At 35.1% G+C, this 18,796-nt stretch overlaps 3 protein-coding genes across 5 annotated transcripts; 2 read left to right on the forward strand and 1 right to left on the reverse strand.

The window, feature by feature from the left end:
• Nucleotides 1–350: 350 nt before the first annotated feature.
• On the forward strand, nt 351–2,832 carry LOC124451835. Its single transcript, XM_047002431.1, has 4 exons — nt 351–576; nt 1,417–1,587; nt 1,906–2,152; nt 2,281–2,832. The coding sequence occupies exons 1-4, from the start codon at nt 436–438 to the stop codon at nt 2,493–2,495; spliced, it is 774 nt and encodes a 257-aa protein (XP_046858387.1). The 5' UTR covers nt 351–435; the 3' UTR covers nt 2,496–2,832.
• On the reverse strand, nt 2,819–18,128 carry LOC124451832 (lethal(3)malignant brain tumor-like protein 1). Its single transcript, XM_047002427.1, is given in 23 exon segments — nt 2,819–3,788; nt 3,895–4,136; nt 4,582–4,634; nt 4,773–4,922; nt 5,015–5,159; nt 5,297–5,530; nt 5,942–6,167; nt 6,240–6,322; nt 6,697–6,928; nt 7,157–7,239; nt 7,378–7,630; nt 7,864–7,952; nt 8,034–8,121; nt 8,425–8,523; nt 8,526–8,695; nt 8,953–9,114; nt 9,196–9,681; nt 9,899–10,037; nt 12,079–12,194; nt 13,416–13,497; nt 14,801–14,908; nt 16,337–16,369; nt 18,047–18,128. Coding segments are annotated over 19 exon segments (3,156 nt in total). The 5' UTR covers nt 12,187–12,194; nt 13,416–13,497; nt 14,801–14,908; nt 16,337–16,369; nt 18,047–18,128; the 3' UTR covers nt 2,819–3,674.
• Nucleotides 15,272–18,584, forward strand: LOC124451837 (zinc finger protein 184-like). Of its 3 annotated transcripts, none has more exons than XM_047002434.1 (4): nt 15,272–15,389; nt 15,654–15,791; nt 16,996–17,413; nt 17,949–18,584. In XM_047002434.1, the coding sequence occupies exons 3-4, from the start codon at nt 17,020–17,022 to the stop codon at nt 18,263–18,265; spliced, it is 711 nt and encodes a 236-aa protein (XP_046858390.1). In that variant the 5' UTR covers nt 15,272–15,389; nt 15,654–15,791; nt 16,996–17,019; the 3' UTR covers nt 18,266–18,584. The 3 variants fall into 3 exon arrangements, with proteins under 3 accessions (XP_046858390.1, XP_046858391.1, XP_046858389.1); XM_047002435.1 differs by having other exon boundaries at nt 16,999–17,413; XM_047002433.1 differs by lacking the exon at nt 15,654–15,791.
• The last annotated feature ends 212 nt before the right edge of the window (nt 18,585–18,796 follow it).

Genomic DNA, 18,796 nt, shown 5'->3' on the forward strand with positions numbered 1-18,796 from the left:
TAAATCTTTAATACGCCGAGAGCATGTACACTATCGACCATAAACAGAGTAATGTGGTGAACCGCTAATCTTCTCTCCCTTCCACAAAAAGCAATAACATAATTTTGGAATCCACCACATTACTAACAATTTGTTTTATTTTGCAACACACAAAAATTATCGCAATTTTATCAAAGGCACCTGAAGTCCAACATATCACTGATATCATATAAAATAAAAAGTAAAAGTTTTGTTTAGGAATATAGAATATCTAATAAAAAAAATTTAAACCGATTGTCATCCTAGTCGTATTATTGTAATATCTGAGAATCTCAGGGGCCCCGCGTGCATGAATGAATGTGGGCGTCTATACAACGTAAACAGACTTGGCTTACTGGCTACACGTTTCCTGTGGTCGATTTTGTGCTATAAAAGCGCTTCCTACTCAGGGCAAATATGACATTTTCTGCCGGTAGCATTGCTGGACATCATATGATGCACGAAATGGATGTTGTTTCTAAAGTCGCTGGTAAATTGCTGGAAATACAACAATCGCAATATTTTGATCGATCAGTTTTGCTGCGACGTCCTTTAAAGGTAGTTTTATCAGAAAATCTTTTCTATTACTCTGGCCTGTTTTCTTACTTTCTTAGTTAGCACTATCTTGGATTATCAATCATGAAACAGAATTTCTCAGTGAACTATTTTTTATTCGATTAAACCGTGGCTGAGAACGAATTTGCAAGTTGCTGATAATGACAGCTGATAGTTATATAGTATGCCATTAAGTCTATGTAAGAAGGCAAAGGGAACGCAGTTTTGCCGTCGTTTTTTAACAACACACTCAGTCCATTTCCATCTTATAAGAAACGATCAAAACTAGATTTATTTGGGCAACGACGATGCACAGAAAATGCTTGGTCGAATGACATTGAACGACAGTTTGTCTTTGAAGATAATAAATAAATTTGTATCGATCGAGATAGGATGGCTAGCACCTTTTGATATATATGGCCAATTATATACGTGCATATCGCAAGCGCAATATTTATCAAACAATATTCTTGGTTTCTTCAACCACAGTGGGAGCATTTCTGAAAACGTTAAATAAAATATTTCAAAAGAGCTTTCGTTTCAAACAAATGGCTAGATTTTTTCAAAGACACACACGACAAGCACATTCGCGTTGTAAAGCATGCTTCAAACATGTCTTTATTTTATATACAATATTTTATAGCGAAACAACCCATCACTATTGTTTATCTGGTTGAAAGGCTCCGTATTTTATGTCCTCCCTCTTGTGGACTTATAATTATGAATTATTTATGAGCGTCATTCTAATTGCATTCATAGAATATCAATTAATGTATTTAATTAGATTTTCTTGGTAGAACAATTGGAATTAAGGTAAACAATCTAATGATTAATGTTGAACAGTTGTCACAGGCATATTGCTTACTCTGGCAAAATCAGGAGACAGGGGAAGTGGCAGGACGTCAAAGCTCATCTCGAAAACTTGGTGGATGCTTTTTTGCAGTTTTAGTTGACCTTATGGCCATGGGAAAGATTACACTTGTCAGTGAAGGAAGCAAAAGTTTGGCTGTACAGGTGAAAAAATGGCTTACAAGTATAGAAACATAGCAATGATAATGTGCTGTTGTTGCTTCAATTAAAATATGTGGATTTTGTGTGATTGTATTGAGACTCGAATGAATAAACACAAATTTTGTCTTAGATGCTCTTCAATAGTCAATTATGCTCAAGTATGACTTGGAGTGGGAGACTTTATGTCCATAATGTCTTACGATCCTTGTCCAACACATTAGTCAATAATGTATATAAAATATGTTAATGTTATTACAGTGTTGTCATAAAAAGTATTATTGAAATATTGCAGTAGATTCTCATTATACTGTCCATTATTAGGTTGTAGATACTGAGCCTACCAAAACATATTTGGATAGCATTGTGTTTGAAGAAATGGTCAAGTACAACAAAAAGCATCCTCACAAGAAGAAGGAAGTGTCCGAGTATATATTGGAGGCAGTAAAAAGAGACAATGCCAGCAGAAACTGTGCAACTTGGACTCTTGATAGCTTAGTTAACATGGAAATCCTTAGCCGAGAGGAGAAAATGCTTGGGTTAAGAAAGATATATACAACATTAAAGTTTAGTAAGTAAACGTTCTTCATCTGCAAATAAGTTGGATCGTTACCTATATGACTGTCAGAGTGAAATAAAATTAGACGGGACGAAGTAAAGTGGTGAAAAATATGGCGACTTTTTTTTGTTTGATTTCAGCGCCAGAGGACAAGTTAAAAGAGGAAATGACAGAGATCTTGATAAACTTTGCTGCTCCTGACTCGTACATGCGTTGTTTGTTGACCATAATGCGAACATCCGATAAACTTTACCAAACTTCTGATCCATTGTTGTCAAAATTTTTCAACAAGATAGACTATGAAAAGAAAGTAAAAGAAAGAGTTGATGTTATCTCAAACTCTTGGGTTTTCTAAGTGTAGACATGAACAAACTATTTCTTTCTCCGTACTTTGCGTGCCAATCCATTTAACCATATAGCATAAAAACAAATTAAAATGCGTCTTCTTTCTGTTCTATTCATTTAAATATCTTCTTCGTTGCAAAAAAATTATACACAAGTCTCTATAGCAACTTTTGTAAAGTAAATTTGTATTAAAATTAAATGTTAAGTTCATGCAATATACTTCTATGTATTACGCATCTATTTAAATGAAAACCTGGATAATGATTAAGCCGCCTCGCGTACCAATATTTATATCTAAATATCAAATAAAAATGTACAATAAAAAAGCCAAAATTGCAGTTGTAAAATTTCAAATTTGTTTTTGTCTGATAGAATCCATAGATATCAATTGCCTACCTACATTATACAATTATTATCTAAAATTTTGTCACCCAATCAAATGTATCGTTGTCAACCATACGAATTTAAACATACTGTGCATACACAACGCTGAGAAAGGTTACAAATACGAAGTATGTAAATATGGACGACAATACTAACTATACACACAATATTCATGCAAAAATAATTATCAATGTAGAAATTGTGAAGACAGCTTGTGTTACTTTACCATTCTCATCTTCCATTATGAATGGTGTGAGCTACGAAAGTTTAATTTAAACCGTTTATGAGAATGTGATGAAGTTTAAGAAATCCCCATTCATGAAATGACAATGAGCAAGATAAGTTTTGAAGGTGTTAAAGATCTTAGGCCCATTTTAAACAGCTCATTCTACATGCGTCGAATGCATTAAAAACAGACGAAATGAGATAGCATTCCTCATGTAAAATACGACGTATGAAAGAGGGGTCGGTTACACGAAGCATGGATAGCGTTATCCATTGGATAACAAATTTTTTTAAACGGTTAAAAAACTTCTTAAAAAGGAAAAATATAAGGTGTGAAGTGAGCAATCACTGAAATAAAATAATACTTCTAAGATTAATAAACTTCTTTCTCACAACGAAAATACGAACACCTTTTCTTCACAAGTTTAAAAAATTTACAATCCAATGGATAACGCTCTCCAAGCTTCGTGTAACTGGCCCCAGGCCTCTAACACATTTACACGCCCAACACCATTGTGCAGTTGAATCCCTTGTGTGCTATTTTGCTCGTCGCAAGCCACCTACGACCATTCATGTTTTCTCATAAAAACTTCTGAATGCTACAATAGATTTTAACAGCCGGGCCAAGCTTGATGTTCAAAATATTCACAAGGTCAGCTTGTTGAAGAAGAAGAAATGCCTCACCATCGATTTGCTGTGATAAGAAGCAAAATTGTATCACTTAAACATATTACAAAGATAAACAATTGATGAAACGAATCGCCAAATCCAATAGACAAGAGTATAATAGGCGTCGTTACCTGATCAATAAAAACCTGCGCCTGGCTTAAACAGCCTATAGATTTTATATGTTCTGCAACCTGCTCGCAGGTCCAAGCTAGGACATCGTTTCGTTCGTTAGAGCGAGAACCGTGGCTTACATGAGGGCTAAGGCCGGAATTGTATACATTGTTATACAAACTGTATGAAAGTAAATTTCTTGAAGATTGTTGGCCACCATTTACTTCATGACCGTTCGCGACAGGTTTTGGTCTTGGAGAATCTAAACCACAGAATATAATATGTATTTATAAAATAAGCACAATGTAACGCGTGCGCTGATTGGTCTAGAGCTGTGCTTGCATTAACCTGTGCAAAATACATACGAGCTCAACCAATCAAATCAACCATAACAATCAACCAGTCAAAGAGAATTTGAAAATCGATCATGAATACATTTTAGAGATAAAGTTAAAACGTTTACTTTAAATTTGTCTGTTTCGCATTATTGTTGTTTTATAAAAGAAATAAAAGATTTTTTCGTGTTTGTACTAGCTTATGCAAACCTTGGAGACGTTTGTGAGAACTCTCGAGCCTGTGCAACACTCGACATTTGGTCTCGGGCTTGCACTGATTTGCTCTCGAGTTCTCCTAAAGGTGTCCTCGGTTTGCATAAGCCCGTGCAAACACAGTAAATATGTTTTATGTCTTAAGTGAATGATTCTTACTTTCGACTTGAATTCCTTGGTCATGCTTACTTCGTGTTTTATACGAGAGTATTCTAAAGGAAAAAAATATGTTATGATAAAGTAACACGAAGTAAATATGATTTACCACTTCATGAATGATTTGCGTATAACTGATCACTACAAATTAGCATAGATACGTATATTCACCGAGTCACAAAAAAAAAACGTACTCTGGTTTTTGATTGCTTCTTGTTGCAATGATATTTCTGGATGACTTGTGTCCTTTCATGAACGACTTCTGATAACTTGGATGTGATTTAGGAAGAATTGGTTTATACATTTTGTCACGGTTCATCTCATTCATGGGACAACCAGACGCACTGGGAAATGAAGGTAAAAAAAAATGAAAAAAAAACACAGAGAAAGCAAAACAGAGCAAAGGATTGACATATTTAGATCAAAACAAGATTACCTGTGATGGGTGCTAAATCGACCTGTCACGTGACCTTTACCATTACAGCCCGGCGTAGGACATACGCCGAGTCCAGCAGCGTAGCCTGGGGAGGGTGGTTTAGTTTCTGGAGTTGAGTTATTGTTACTGTTTTGTTGAGATGCAGCTAAAAATAGACAACTTATCAGACAAAGCAAAAAGTCATCATAAAAAGCAAGACTGCTGTATGTTTATTTGTAAAAGCATTTAACGTGTTAAAGACGTGAATGCTTACGATAGACGAAGGCTAAATGGCGGTCTTACATTTGCTTTGTTTCCCAAAAGAATTCTTGCGTCTTTCGTAAGACCAATCGGAGTCTTCAGCCATGGAATTGGCCGCAAGACGGTCAACAAGACACGACTCCTTGCTTAGGTTTTGAGGAGAATATGGACAACCAAACTGACTATGATGTGTTGTGTATTTAGCACCTTTAACATGACCAATACCACGACATCCTGGTGTTGGACATGAAGCTGTATTTAACTTGTCGACATCAGCTATAATAATGGAGAATTGTTGATGAAGAACCATTGAATTGAAATAGATGGAACGCTACCTGAAGCAAATAATTGAAGCCAAATCTTACACCCAGACACTCGTGTGTAGTGTTTCGATTTCGAGTGTAAATTGATTGAACTACACACGCGTGTCTGGGTGTAAGATTTGGCTTCAAAATATTTTAGTTTAATGTGCACAACAGCTTATAAATGGGTACACTGAAAGATACAGTGTAAAAAAGTGCATTGAAGAGGAGGCTCAAGGATAAATAAGCATTATAAAACAGCGAAGAATATAGAAAACGAGCTACAAAAGAATATTATTAAAAATATATATACAAACAGCAGGATAGAAAGCAGTAAACGAAGACTGACGAAAGAGGTATTAGATTGTTTATTTAAACAACGTACTGATGGGTGCTTCTAAAGGATAACTGCTTTTTTCACACCATCCTTTCGGATGAAGATCAGTGGAGTCTGAATCAAACCAGTCATCATACACAGAATCCCATCCATCGAAACTGATCTTAATCTTAAATCCATCAACAGCGGCTATCGTTCCAACTCGGATCAAGGATGGATTACGTTTATCAACGGCTTCGAGTTTTTGACCAACTTTGAAAGACGTCGGTGCTCGCTAGAACGGTATGTAGAGCTTGCATTATCTGTAACCTAAAATAAATATGCAACTAGGTATCCTGACACTTACCTTTTTAAATAGATCAGGAGATGCAGCTTTACATCCAGTTGCTCGTAGATATTGAGCCCAGACGAAGGAGTCCACTTCATCATCTGTACATAAAACAATGATATGAAAGGAAAACATAAGAACAAAATACAAACATAGAACACATCTCCTTTGGTTCCTTTAGTTTAAACAGCCCCCCCCCCCAAGGCTAAATCTTTTCGTCATCCATTTTGAATACAATCAGAGGGTCTAATTGCCTTCGTTTCCTACAATGGCAGAGTGGCACGCAAAAGCGTTAGCAAAAAAATTACTGGAGATGACATTTCGAAGGTATTTAAAGATGTTTACTGCGTTTGTATAGGCTAATGCAAACTCAGGTATTGATCAATCAGCGCATGCGTTTTGTTGTTGTCATTTTAAAATATCTCATGGTAAATCAATGTTTTTAAATACAAAAATTTACAATCATTCGACTTACCATTAGGTGGAGTAAGCCGTCTACCTTGCGTGTTGCACCAACCGACAGGATGAATGTATGGCGAATCTTCGTAACACCAGTAATCGTAGGTATCGTCCCACTCATCAAAATGAACGAGGAAACGATTTCCCAAAACGTTTGTAACCGTCGCCACGCAGATGAGATCGGGATTCTTTCGATCGATAGCTTCAAGTTTCATGTTTTCCTTGAAACCGTGAAGCGTTGCACCAGGCTAAAATGACAAATACGTGTTTAAAAAAAAACAAAAAATACGGTTGACCTGACTTTTTCCCATCACTTGACTCTGAAAATGACTACCGCTAAAGTTGTTGAAACGTCAGTCAACATCAACATCTACAGTCCTTCACAGGACTTTACTAACCTGGACGATCAACATCTACAACTTCCTAAAGGATACTCGCAGATTCAAAAACAAAAAAAAACTAATGCCATGATAAACCTCTTTAAAAAGATGTTCAGGAGCCGGAGTTGCGTTCGTATCTTGAAGATATTTCTCCCAAGAAAAATTACTTGTTGTCATACCTGGCGATTAAGAAAAGAACGTTTGCTATTAATTAAAATAGGTTCATTATAAAAGTTCATTGTAAAATTCAGTTCCATATAGAAATATTTTTATGTACATGTATGTATGTTAGGACAGCAAAAGTATTTTGGACTAACTTCGTGGGGGATTTAAAATCTGTCCATTTTTTGAGCACCAGTGAACTGGAAAAATGAAATCAGAGTTGGCATTCGCCCAGAAGTCGTAACTTTCCGACCAACCATCGAAATGTAATCGTAATCTGGCTCCTTTCACTTCCGCCACAGTTACAACACAAAAATACGATGGATGTTTAGGATCGATGGCCTCCAGTTTCATATCCTTTTGAAATTCAATTGCGGGACCGATGAAGAGCTCCTTTCCAGGATTTTCCTGCAACACACAAACAGTCGGATAGTTAAATCAAATTAAAAAAAAAAATTCATGGTTTCTGTGATGATTGATGCTTAAAAGCTGAACTATTTTAGTCTAATCTTACATAAAAACTCGTCAAACTAACGTGACCATCGATCTTGTGAGAGAAAAATAACGCGGGCTCAAAAATAACCCCAGTCCCCATCCTTATACCATATGCCTAGTCACTATTTATTAAGTAGAGAACTTACTTGCGTAAAACACGATACATCTACTGCCTGAGAACCAGTTCGTTCCAAATATTCTGCCCAGTTGAAGGGTTTAGGTGGTTGAGAGGAATCTAAGAAGGTAGTAAACCATGTTCAGATTATCCCTTAAAAACCAAACATGACCAGTTAAGTATCCAAGTATCCTGACCTACCCATAGTTGAATTAAAATATTCCAGTTTTCCTTTGTTTTTACTTCCTTGAATTTCCGGTGTTCCGCTCTGTCCGGCCACTTTAATCTTCTAAAACAAATCAATTGCTTTATTGCCTTACAAAAACTGTTAAAAAATGGAATAAAAGTTGTAAGAAAAAGAACAACGGAAATCATGCTAATAATTCCAACAATTTACAATTCCTTTCGTTTATGAACGAAATTATTTACTTTGTAAACGCGACAATTTACATCGCCAACGCAATACACTGCTAACGCAACGATTTCTACCGCAAACGAGATGATGTACGTAGAAAACGAAGTAGCTTAGATCGATAAAGCAATGACATAATACTGTAAACGCGATATATAGAAATGTTTCTACATAGCCTACCCCATTCATTGATGACTGCTTAACGATAGTGAGCTTACGTCCCTTTCTTTTCTTTCGTTTCACAACTTTTCCATCCAATACCTTAGAACCCCATTTGTAGCTACTTCACCTCCCTTGTTCCGACGACCAGTGTACACACCAACGCATGTTAAACCACAAAAACGACCAGAGGCACCAAACTCCGATCTTAAACCATATTTACCACAAATTTCACAACAACAAAATTCATTGGAGTCTGGAGGTCCGTCTAGCAATGTCTTTGATGTGGATTCTATATTAATCAATTATTTATGATTAATGTTTAAAACCACATACCCTAATATTCAATAATATCTCTAGTATCATTTACATTATTGATATTTTACATTCCTAAAGTCATCTAAACTATACCTAACATGTATCTACAAACATCTTGCAATCTTTCTTGACTAATGCATACACAATGACTTGAACAAAATCATCTTGAAATTATCAATTGTTTTAACTGGTGACAAACAATGAAATGATTAATTTCAAATGATTGTATACCTTCAACTTTTTTCTCATCTCCCATGTCATTTGTTGGTGATTCTTTTTTCAAGTTTTTATCACTTGTTGAAGTGCTGAACTCCACTGGTTTGCCATCTTCATTTTCCACTGTACTGATGACCTCCAAACCAAACTCGGTCATTTTGAATTTCACTTTACTTCCTAAACACAAATAATAATACATCAGAACATATACAAAAATAATCTCAGGTCAAGGTCATTTGTAAATATGCCTTATCTCACCTGGCAAGTCTGCCACACCATCTTTCCAATCTAAACCTAACAGAGCATAATCATTTTGAACTTGTTCCCCCCCATCATTTATAATGTTTGTTCGTAGAACATCTTGGTTGTTTTGCAAAGGAGATGCCACACCAAGTTGTCGAACTTTCCCACCGGTAAGTTCACGGTTAGCCATAGCATTCATAGCATTCATTGAATTGGCATCAAATGGAGGTTTCTTAGGAGCTATTGTCTGATAGCCAGGTGGGGTTGCAAAAGGAGAAACAGTAGCATTGGATAATGTAACAGGATGTTTTGAATGAACAATTGAAGCAAACGAGCTTGATTGTGGACTACTTGTCTTAAATGAAGTGGGCGTGATATTTTTGTTGAGTTCATGAAGTTTACTTAATGGATTGTTTGGTGAAACCTTGTTATGAATGAACTGGCCTGATGAGGGAGCAGATGATATCACAGGATTGTGATGGATAGATGACACCGGATAACCTGCATAAAAAGAAAGACTGTTAAAGTGGAAAATAAAAAAATACATAACAGAAATGAGTCGACAAATATAAGCTTCCAAAAGCAAAAATTAAAGAACACTGCAAAGTCATTTGTTACTCCTGTAAAGTAACTTGATTCATTACTCTACATAAACATAGAACATATGAAAAATTGCCTAGTCCATCACAACTTTAGTTTTTTACACAGTAATACACACCGTTTTGTCCATTAGCCAAGGTTTCGGTCTTGATGGTCTTGAGAGGTGGAGTTCCAACATTGTGCTCGACAACTATTTGTTTTGGTCTAATATCTCGTTGATAGGTCATGTAAGCAGGATTATTTCTGTTGTGTACCATCTGCAAGAGAATTATAAACATTTAATTTTACATTTAACAAACAAACGCAATTTGTTACGTAAGTTAACGAACGCGTTGTATTTCTCGTTTATAACATTTTTGAAACAACAAAGTAATTTGAAATCGAAAAACTATGGCTCAGTGAAACACTCCATAATGCAATCTCTAGGCTTACAGACTGACACCGTGGCATCAATACTGATATAAAAACAACACAACTAATGATGAAAATTGCCACCCGATATACTTAATAAATATTGCACAAAATATGTTCAAATAGTTTTTGCGAGTGTATAGTTCATCGTGGAAGTTCCCTGGACGTGAATAAGCCAAGATATAATATGTATTGACATCGAAAGTATGCTGCATGAATATTAAAAACTTGTCCAAATGTATCTCAGGAAATTAGAATGCAGATTTTGAATGAAACCGGGAAACTAATACATTTATTTAATCGCGCGATTTAAAACACCAAAATATTTCACGATAAAATTTAATATCAAAAAATACCAGCTGGTTTGGAAAACTCGTATGGCTAAAAATGCACAAATTTAAAATCATGTGAGACGTATAAAATGCGTTTTGTACTACCCACTTACATAGTAAAAAAACACAACAATGCAGAGTGCAGTTAGTAAATTTTGGAATAATGTCAGATCGATTTTCAAACGAAAGATATATGTTATCGCCAGTCTTTGATAATGACTTAGAATTTTTAATGTCAATTTTCGTGTTTGCCCATCATGTGATCAGATAATATTGATTTACACACAACTTTTCTCGCACAACGTAACTAAGACTTTTTAATGCGCATCTAATATTCAGACGTTAAACTTCGCAGGAACTTTATAAAACCAAAAGCCGAAACTACTTTGTTTCTGCCAAAGACTATTTCGCGAAGAAATTCAATATTTTACGTAATAATATGAAATGATTTAGAATAACTTTTACTGCCATGCAAAGAGACAAAAGCGTCTGTGAGACACGAATAAGGTCAAATATGTTCCGGTAATAAACAGCAATGAAAAAGAAAGCACCGGTTGTCATATATTAACAGATTCTAGTCGGTGTAAAACAGCACAAGGTCGCCATGAAAACGGGATGAAACGCGCGCTAATATCTTTGAAAAAGAAAGAAAGTTTTTGGTAAAAAAAAAGAAAAATTTAAATAACAAAATTTAGCGAAGATGAATGCTACAGCACATAACAGGTCGGGTATTGTTTCTGAAAAAATGTAAATGAGAAGAGTTAACGACGGGCAAAGTTTTCTTGATAATACGTAAGACAAAAAACCGACAACGCGTAGACGATTCCTATTTCCAAGTGAAAATAAAGCGTTTTTAAAGAACCGAATTGCCTTCTTTTGCCTCGTCTACAAAACAAACAACTGGATCGCAAGAAAATTGAAATTTATCGAAAGGTCTTTTTCAAGGCCAAAACTTGTCGCGGGTTGTCGTCAAATGGATTGGCGAGACACTATATAATTTTAAAGAAAACGCGTGGGAACACAAAAGAAAATGTGCTGTTACAGAAGAAAAATATAAAATACGACAAACACACGTTTTACAAGACGACAATATGGCAATATGCAATGAAATTCTATACGATATGCACGCTTGACAGGAGTCCGTCGTAATTTTATTTGCATTTCGATGAAGTATATTGTCTAAAATTTTCGCTTTATACGCGTTTTCTGACAAAAACTAAAGCCTATACACAATCATCATGAACAGAATACACAATCTCTTTGTTTTTTTCGTAAAATCAAGAAAAATATCAGCATTTTAAGATTGTTTTTATCAAAATTATAAGCTGTGAACTCAACCACCACGCCAACAACGTATTTAATATTCAAAATATATTAACTTGCAAAATTGGCACAAAAAAATGCCTTGTAATACGGTCAAATTTAACCTAGGTCGCTTTAAATCCACACAAAAAGGATTGTAATGTATCAATTATAATTTCAACGATATTTTAACTCGGCTTTGCGCTAGTAAAAGCCAAAGAAAATCGTTAAACGACATGACCATATACTTGACCTCGACAGACTCGTGTTCCGGCTGTGGCAATCGGCTATTCATGTTTTCATTTTGTCCATCAATATTCGCTTCATCCACAGAGGCCATTGAACAAACTTGAGAGATCATTCGATCATCTAAATTGTAACAAATCACACAATGTTACGTAATTAGAACGTTCGACTGAAAGGATAGCAACTTTCACTCGAAAACGAGATTTGTGGAACAAGCCGTCTTTTTCACCATGAACATCATGGCTGACTTGTACACAGGCGAAAGCCCACACTTAGTCCTTGAAACTGCCTCAAATTATGGAAAAAAATCCAAAAATTCGCATGAAAATCGTGGCCTTAGTGAAGGGGAAACATACAGAATACGTTTTACTCGATTTTGAAAGGTTGATTCAGTCGAAAAAAAGTGCAAAACAAGATACTCACCAATAGAAACAAAATGCTCTGCTATTTCTGATAAAACTGATGTGAAAGTCCGGGGGAGACTAATTCAGGCTTGTGTACATCAGCCAATGAGAGACGGTTAAGTTGAGATCACGTGGCATGTTGTATTATTATTTCATGCAAAGTGTTCATACAAGGAAAAGAAAGAACGATTTTATTTCGAAAAAAATGTGCATATTAGCCGGAAAAATTCATCAAATATTAACAGAATGTATTGAAGTCTTTGCATTCCCTAGCTTTCAAACGAACAAAGGTGTTTCAACAGCACTTTTACAGCATTTTACGACAGAGAAAGATGACCTAATCAAATTTCCGAAGCAGATCGTAATTCAATGCGTCACTAGTTTTAAAATGATGTCGCTATTTCTTGGACGAAGAAAGAATATTATCGAAAGATAAAATGAGAGTTGATTTTCGAAATCCAAAATCCATTCATACGACATGAAGACGAAGCTATCTTGAATAGCTATTGCATAATGATATTAAAAGACTGACCATAAATATCTTTTAAGTTGTGAATTGTTCTATCATTTTCACACTGCGAGCAATTCCAATAATTTCAATATGTGTATCGCACAAAAAAATAACTCATCCAAAGTTTTCCTTATCTTATTTCGTACAAAATTCACCAGACAACCAGCTGATAAAACGCGTGCTTTACTTCATAATTACGAACGAGTCTTTATAAAAGCACAAATATTAGCACCCCCCAAGCAATGAGAATATTACGACATACCTAAGAAATTCCAACTGAAATAGGATAGGAATTGACAATGAAAAGAGAAAAAAAGATAAAGGCATACAGCAACTAATGGACAGTGTCAATCTACACTATATATTTCATTACATGCACATGTTGGATATAAGCCAAGCGTGGGGATATATAATAGCCATTATTCATACCATGTTAAAACAGCCAGCGTAATGTCTCACAAAATGAAACGAATTGTAACATTCCCCTCGTTAATAGCAACCACGACGTGTTCTAAAAAAATCAAAGGTAAAAAAAGTGGCGTTTTTTTATCCCAAAATGCTTCACGAACACGCCGAACTTTTCAGCTTTTTAACTCATGGAAGGAAATAAATCAGTGTAGAACCACTCAAGATACGGGTACAAATGAAGAGTTACTTTATTCACTATTCTACCGTTATTCAATAATTTAAGTATGATACGTGCACACTATGACATATTTCAAAAATATAATTTCTTAAATCTTATGCGGCTATCTGCATCAATTATACAAAGATACCATCAGGTATCAAACGGTTCATACATTGACGAATTTAACGAAAAAAATATAAAAACTATCAAACATGGGAAAAAATCGCTTCTAGATTTACCGCGTCAGCAATACGATTCGTCAATAAATGATTAAATGACTGTTACAATTACACATAAGCAACCGTCTTCAACGAATATATACTTGTTTTATCTAACAACAATTGGCACACAACTTTCATTTGGTTGAAAAAAACTTTCAATTCATGTTCTATAACAGAAAGCCGAACTTAAGTTGGAAATAGATCATCGTTTAGTGCAAGAATAAGTTGGATGTAACGAAATCTATTGTTTTAACACGGATCACAAACTTATTTAAAACGCATTATGATTTATGACAAAAATATTGGACTGACAAACAGTTGATTTGAATTCTGTAGAATCGCAAGCTAAAAATTAGACTTTTTACAAAAAATTAAATGAGTTTTTTGATCATAACCATTATGTCGCGCATATAATAGTTGAAAGACAGCTAGTTATCAGTAATTATTATATTTTCAAATAATATCAATATCATGTGGACCAGAATGTCTACTGAACTTGCCGAATTTCAACGATGTTTATATATTATACAAAATTATCGCTTTTAGTCGTTGGTAATTTGCTTTAAAAGGCTAGATAAATAAACCAAAGAATGAAAAAAGCATAAACGAAGAACGCGGATAAATGTAGGCTGGCAACAATCCAACATCAAACTGAGCGAACGCGTGAGGATTAAAAGTGAAAGCCACGACGCGCGCAAAGCACGTCAACTCGTGAAAGAAAAAGAAAAAGTGCTTTAAATCTTTGTGTTATACTTGAGAAAAAGAGCCAAAGTTATTGTAATGGGCAATAACAACAATCACTTTGCAGGAAAGAGACACCTCTATTTTTTATAAATCCTAATATAATCAATGAGGATTTACGTTGTCGTCTACACTCCAATCGACATAAATAATTCAATGAAACATATTTCATTTTCATATCTATACGCGCATTCGCAAAGACAGAGGAGGACAAAAGATATTACCTTTTTTTATCTAAATAATCGCGTTTCTTCTAATCCTTTTCATGGTTTATACTATAAGCCACAGGGTGTTTCTTCGTGCATGGAACACAAATATGGACGAAGATCCACCTGAAAAGAAACATAGTATAAAAAAAATGAACAATAAAGAAAGAGTGAAGTAAAACCAGTAAAAAGAAAATAGCTGTTAACATAGTTTTTTAAATAAACATTCTTCCTGCATAACCATAAACTCTAAAACACTTAGTGATAGTCGGCAAGGAATTATTTACACGGGCAACTAAATTGATCGATTGTTTCATAATTTCCCCTCATCGTGAGTACGCCTCACAAAGTTTGATAATATCAATTTGTACACACCTTTAAAAATCTAAAGTGAATAAAGGCTTATAGCAATCTGATGAAACCCTCCCCTCCCCCCCTACTTCAAGTTATGTCAACAAAAGAATGTAGCATTATATGTACAAAGAACGAAATCGCGTGTGAATACAATATCGACGAACACATCACGCGAAACCATTTCACAACCGCATGATACACTCTGACACCTGATTACAGCAAATCAAGCAAGAAAACTACATTCTACATAAAGGTAAGTGGAATTTCAAGTATTTTATATGAAGTGCTCGAAACATCAGATATTCTATCATAATGATAGCCAAACTACACTGTACACATCTCCAGAACTTAACATTTGAACGCGGCGCCGAATTGTATTCGAATCGACGTAGACCGGACGACAGAGATGCATGAGTGAGTCTGAACGGACAAACTTGAAGTTCTCATGTACAATCAACTGCTGATCATAAAATTGAACGGTGGGATCGTTTATCAGACGTTTTTTCTGTATTTAAAGAATTCCGTGTATGCTAGAGTCTGTTCGTTGTCGAGAGGATCAAATTCAACACTGCGAGCACCTGGTCGATAAAAACATCACAGAAATCACTTGGCAGTCACAAGTTTGTCTGTTTTGTTTCACTTAAGAAGCGTTCATGTAAGTAGCTTCAGTGAGATGTACAAAACGAGCAAATTTATAGCGTGTTTTACAAGCAGACTAAGCGTTTCGTGAGGTGTTCCTGACGGCACCTGGCCTTTATTCAAGCTGTAGGCAATCACAATAAACCGACGCATTTCTAGTAAGATATCTGAAGTAAAAAACGCATTTTTTACGAAAAAAACGACATCCTAAGTCAACGTTTCAATTCCGCAGAAAAGATACTACACATATTTCGTATATTCATCCCGATAAAAGCGGCATTCTATCTAATTTGCGCTGCACACGCGAACAAAGCTCAACATCTTGAATATTTAATTTCGACCAGGGATACACAGTTAAGCACTAAGAAGACACGCGATTTATGAAGAACTTGGACAAGTTGCGCATAGAAAAACAGGATATTTCTGTACATGCAAGCCGTCATTCCAATAAAATGCGGAAGAAATACAATCGGAAAACTTGCTTAACATCAAACAAGCACACATACAAAACGCTTTAAAACCTATGGCGATATTACTTATTCATAATGCTGGAATAATTACCCATGTGTCCAGGTGAACATTTTCGTTTTTCAACTGAAAAAAAACAAAAAGCTATTTAGATTAATATGAACACACAAACAAGTCCATACTCTTTAAGCATTATACGTAATTACTTGTCTTCGAGACGTTATGAACGCGCGTCTATATCTTTATATAACAACGGGTTTCGCTCGCGTGGCTTGTCAGATTTTGTATTGTATATAAATTGTGTTTGTACAAATAAGCTTTTGAATGTATTGTGGTCAAGGAAGTCGTTATTAGATATTTGTATGAGCAAGTAGACTTTTTTGCAAGCGCAGTGAGCCAAAAATGATTGTAGTATCGGAGGAAAACGAATACGAAAATATTATGGATAGTTCCGACAAGCGCTTATGAAATACCACAGCATTCAAGATCAATATTAAGTTAAACGATTATTTCTCAAACATTTGTCAAAGTCTGTCGCTTACGAGGGACAATGAACGTTTAGCAATGACCTAACTTTTCGTAAAATTTATACACTGATCATTCTCAAAAGCTACAATCATTTCAAATATCCTTCACACCAGTCACGCGTCAAGACAAATTAGCGCAAAGCGAAACCTTACAAGCGTCAAAATGCCCCCTAAAGCGAAAAGAGTGCATAGCAAACATCAATGTGATTGTAATGTTGTCTTTAGAAGCAGGTTCTTCAAGACGCAAAAATGGAGAATATTTATTTCAATGCAGTAAAAGAAGGTCAAGAAAAGGAGGAAAAACCATTAAAGCGAACCTATCCCGCCTACATCGAGGACAAAACGTATTTACCAACGTTGTCGACGAAAACATTAGTCCTGGACGAAGATGACGAGTATAATGAACTGCCAAAAGCGATAAGCTTGCACAAAAGGGAAAGAGCGAGTGTAGATAGCGATATGCCTGAACATTGCGAACGTTGGCATGTTTGTCATAAATGTAACAAAGTGTTTGGTACCGCTAAAGAATTGAAGCGTCATCTACCCAGACATAAAGTTTCAAAGAAAGTTTACGAATGCGAAATATGTCTAAGGACATTTACACAATCCAACCATCTTAAACAACACATGCCAGTACATTCAGGTAAGGAGTTGTTGAAAAAAAGCTACAACTTTATCATTTAACATATATATGTACTCGGCGTCGTCACCTTTGTAATTTCTTCTTAGGATATATCGTGCTGATATCGATTAAAACAGGAAGCGAAGCTTTATGAGAGTTTAGGATAAGATTACAAATTTCTATACTATCACAGATATTATGTAGTCATTGTTGTGCAATGTGTACTACCTACTGCCTAAGGAAATATACTCGTAGTCAGGCGCGCATGATTCTCGTGTAAGTTAAATGATAGATATCTAAAAATAAAGAAGGAAGCGTAACAAATGTCTATGCAAAGTAAAAAAAAAAGGAACACATAAGTCATCCTATGCCTAATCAATCACTTTGTCATCGCTCAGCGTTTTGAAAACTTCCTATTTAAAAACTAGAAGAGGTTTGAATACGAACAATGCAATTTAATGCGGAATAAACCTGACTATATGGGAGCGACTTTTACCTGTTATTTGCTAGTACAAATATATGCAAATGATGTAATATAATACTTATATGTATTTAGGTGAAAAACCATTCAAATGTAATCAGTGTGATATGACATTTACAAGATCAAGCAGCCTCACAAGACATCAAATTATCCATAGTGGCAGCAAACCTTACCAATGCAAAATATGCTTCAAAGGATTCAATCGTAATGGCAATTTAAAAGATCATATGTTCACACATGCCCAACACAAGCCATACAAATGCAAGATTTGTGCTCGAGAGTTTGTCCAGTCGAATAAATTCAAGTCACATGTTCAAATGCATACAGGTACGTCTTTGGAGGATTGGGCCATGTTCAATGTAAACATCACCGATGAAGGTTTGAGGGAGTAATCTTCATAATTATGAAATATGAACAATTTGTCAGGAGATGTGGATGGAATGATAGCCACAAAAGAGAGAATAACCCTAGAAAAGGATTTCTAATGTCTCAAGTATGTATCTGACAGATGGAGATAAGATGTTGAAAGTTTGCTTATATATTGACTATCTAATGTACAGAGAGTGAAAGAGAATTGTGATGGATCTGATTTATCATATAAAATACATATATTTAATTGTTTTTGTATGTAAGTGATAGAAACATAATGAGTTATGTGTAGATATAAAGATACATGGAATATATATATATATTGAGAGGATTTTGTTTAAACTATTGTGTTGACAGTTTATTATATTAGAAAATATGTTCAAAAAAACAACAGGTCAGGTATGATTCTTTAACTTAACTGCAAAGATTAGTTCATAAATCATAATAATATATATAAAAGTGAGTTAGTGACGTTAACAAATAAACAAGAAAAACAGGAGTGAAGACTTTGTCCCTCGTAAGTCGTACTTCATCAACACGTCCTTGCATTACAT

The sequence above is a fragment of the Xenia sp. Carnegie-2017 genome, unplaced genomic scaffold (assembly GCF_021976095.1).
Source record: "Xenia sp. Carnegie-2017 unplaced genomic scaffold, XeniaSp_v1 HiC_scaffold_24, whole genome shotgun sequence".
Classification (NCBI taxonomy): Eukaryota; Metazoa; Cnidaria; class Anthozoa; order Malacalcyonacea; family Xeniidae; genus Xenia; species Xenia sp. Carnegie-2017.

Coding starts and splice junctions, on each gene's coding strand:
- LOC124451835 (XM_047002431.1), top strand. CDS start 436: ATGACATTTTCTGCCGGTAGCATTGCTGGACATCATATGATGCACGAA. Junction 577..1,416: donor TGCTGCGACGTCCTTTAAAG/GTAGTTTTATCA, acceptor AATGTTGAACAG/TTGTCACAGGCATATTGCTT. Junction 1,588..1,905: donor GCAAAAGTTTGGCTGTACAG/GTGAAAAAATGG, acceptor GTCCATTATTAG/GTTGTAGATACTGAGCCTAC.
- LOC124451837 (XM_047002434.1), top strand. CDS start 17,020: ATGGAGAATATTTATTTCAATGCAGTAAAAGAAGGTCAAGAAAAGGAG. Junction 17,414..17,948: donor ACACATGCCAGTACATTCAG/GTAAGGAGTTGT, acceptor ATATGTATTTAG/GTGAAAAACCATTCAAATGT.